The 2647-nt window shown below is 39.1% G+C and overlaps 1 protein-coding gene across 1 annotated transcript in view; it reads right to left on the bottom strand.

Moving 5' to 3' along the window:
- Positions 1–567: 567 nt before the first annotated feature.
- rfng (RFNG O-fucosylpeptide 3-beta-N-acetylglucosaminyltransferase) overlaps positions 568–2647 on the bottom strand; it is a 31140-nt gene continuing 29060 nt past the window's right edge. The window contains exon 9 of the mRNA XM_014029117.1: positions 568–1516. Within this exon, the coding sequence (XP_013884571.1) occupies positions 1441–1516 (76 nt within the window). The 3' untranslated portion in view covers positions 568–1440. The remainder of the gene's footprint in view (positions 1517–2647) is intronic.

Genomic DNA, 2647 nt, shown 5'->3' with positions numbered 1-2647 from the left:
CTGCAGTCATTATCTTTGTTCTTCTTTGAACTGATTTATATTTTTATTGTGTAAATAAACTAAACATCAACACTACAACCTTATATATTTGTTCATTTATCACAAGTGATGTCGTCATCGCAACACTGCTGTCACACATCACAGGTTTTCCTAATATCATACAGCCCTACTGCAAACAGATGGAAAATGCAAAGTTTACACAAAATTTTTACAAGTTTTTCAGAGGAGTAACCCCCCCGGACCCCCCCTAGAACTGCTTCAGTCAACAGCAGCTGGTTAACATGAACAGGTGTTCCTCATGATGTCAGCAGATGMTGGCAGGTATGAGGTAAACTTCTGGTTTTCTGTTTCAAATGAATGATGTGGTTAAATATCTAAAAATGAAAGATAAAATCAAAGATAAAACTGTGTGTAAACGGGCAGAGAGATTTAGAAAACTGTACGAGGCCACCTGAAATCCTGCCTGGGGCGGTTCAAACCTTAAATATGAAAATGTAGAGGAAAGCTAGAAGAAGAACTGTCCTCCAGAGAAGGAGCTCTTTGTTCTGTTTAACTGGTTTCAATCAGTTTTTTATCATCACCAGAGCTTAAATCAAACCTTGACTTAGTGAGATGACTGAATTTAATGTTGTTTTGAAGTTTATTTCTGACTCAGAGGTTTCCCTCCACAGTGAACAGTTCCTGTTTTCTCCTCCTCACTGAGCTGCACATTAAACCATCATGTTGTAATGGTTGCTGGGACTGATGAGGAAACCCACCAGTCATTTCAGTTCACGTTGAACACGTCATTAAATAAAGTAACTGCAAAGCCACAATATTAATTTACACAATAATAATGAAAATAAATCACACAGCAATGCTTTCTGTAGCTTATTTGTTCCTATTATTTCACTTTGTCCTGCTGCCGCTGACACTTATATCACCATATCCTGTAAATCAAACAGATTTTAATATGAAGTGATATTTTAGAGAATGAACCTTTAAGATGACAGCAGCCCACCTCTGACTGGCCATTAGCCCATCAGTCCAGTTAAAATTAAAAGATTTCTCCAAACTGAACTTGTCATGGAGCCATCTACAACAGGTAAGATATTGTTAGTTGTAATTTACCACAGCACTCCAGTTAAAAACCCTAAACATAACTTTAATGACCTTTGTGATGGTGTGATTCAGATTAGTTCTTTGTTACTCACATGTTGTCAGCTCATCTCCTCTCAAGGCATTATGGGTAAATGACAAGTACAGACGTTAAAACGTAGACTTGTTGCACCTGCAGCAGTGGGATGAACTGTGACGTTTAGCTTCAATCTCTGTTCAGCCACCAGGTTGTTCTTCTGAACTCAACGTTGATTTTTGGTATATTTTACGTTTGCTTCCAGAGCTGAAGGTGAGCTGTTCAGAGGGAAGCTGCCTCTGTGCTGCAGGACACTCACAGATCAGTCAGGTTCTGTGTCCCGGCTCAGGTTCTGGACACCACTCAGTGTCTGGATACAGATGGCAGTGGACGCTCTTAAACCTGAAGTGGCACAGGGAAACTTTAATGTCTGAATTAAAACTTTCTTCACAATAAAACTACAGCAGAGCAGCAGATCAGAAGTGAGCATTCAAGTGCCTGTGACATCAGATTTTTATAATACATAAAGTATTTTTGGAAAAATGACGACGATAAAATACTGCAGAATAAATTTCATGTCACTAATGTGAACAGTTGAGATGTTTGCATGTGAAGAAACAGGAAGTGATGTCAGAGAGGAATGTCTGCATGTGAACAGAGCAGTGCTACAACAGCACCGACTGTAGAGAACAATCTGATGTAATGGCTATTCAACTAAATCACTTTGGGGCAGGGGCGGAGCCAGGGGTGGCCAGGGGCGGAGCCAGGGGTGGCCGGGGGTGGCCAGGGCCACCACAGACAAATCTTTGGCCACCCTGCTGTACACAGCCCTCACACAGTGAAACAGCCTTTAGGGGTGTAATAATCCTCCTGAACAGTTGGTGGCAGTGTTTAACAGTGTAAAACATCACCAAGCTCAAAGAAGTGATGTTTTTCTTTATATACAGAACATCTGCCTGTAATCTGACTTATTGTGACACATTTTTATTTTATTTTTTGTCACCATAACACAGTGTCATTTTATGTTATGAAGGTTGCATGATGATCTGTGTAGACCTGTCACTGAATCAGAAACATTAAACACCCCTCTAAATTCACTGTTGGTGATTACCAGTGGTGGGCACCAGTCCACTAAAGCACAAATCCACTAATTACAGACCTAAATATGTCTATTGTACTTTAGCGGTTTTACTAATTTTTATAATTCATAAGCGGATTTGTGCTTTCTAAAATTAAAATGCAGTACCACTAATAACTAATTATCTACCAGTTATCACTATTATGAATATCTCCAAGTTTGGATTATCATAATTTAAAACAGGAGCTAAACATCATCTGACATTACTGTAAAGACTTTTCCTTAAAGAGTTTATTATTTTATTGAACAGCAGAAAGCTTGTTGTTAGTGACCAACACCATGATGAAACACAGTACTGCAACAGCACCCTCTGGATGAGTGACAAAATAACACAAAGCTTTATCCTGAGACTAACTGTTCTGCATTATGGTTCTGACATTGTGTATATATATATG

Source organism: Austrofundulus limnaeus, unplaced genomic scaffold, assembly GCF_001266775.1.
Source record: "Austrofundulus limnaeus strain Quisiro unplaced genomic scaffold, Austrofundulus_limnaeus-1.0 Scaffold856, whole genome shotgun sequence".
Classification (NCBI taxonomy): domain Eukaryota; kingdom Metazoa; phylum Chordata; class Actinopteri; order Cyprinodontiformes; family Rivulidae; genus Austrofundulus; species Austrofundulus limnaeus.
Note: the sequence above shows the minus strand (reverse complement) of the source record. Positions and strands in the feature narration are given on the sequence as shown.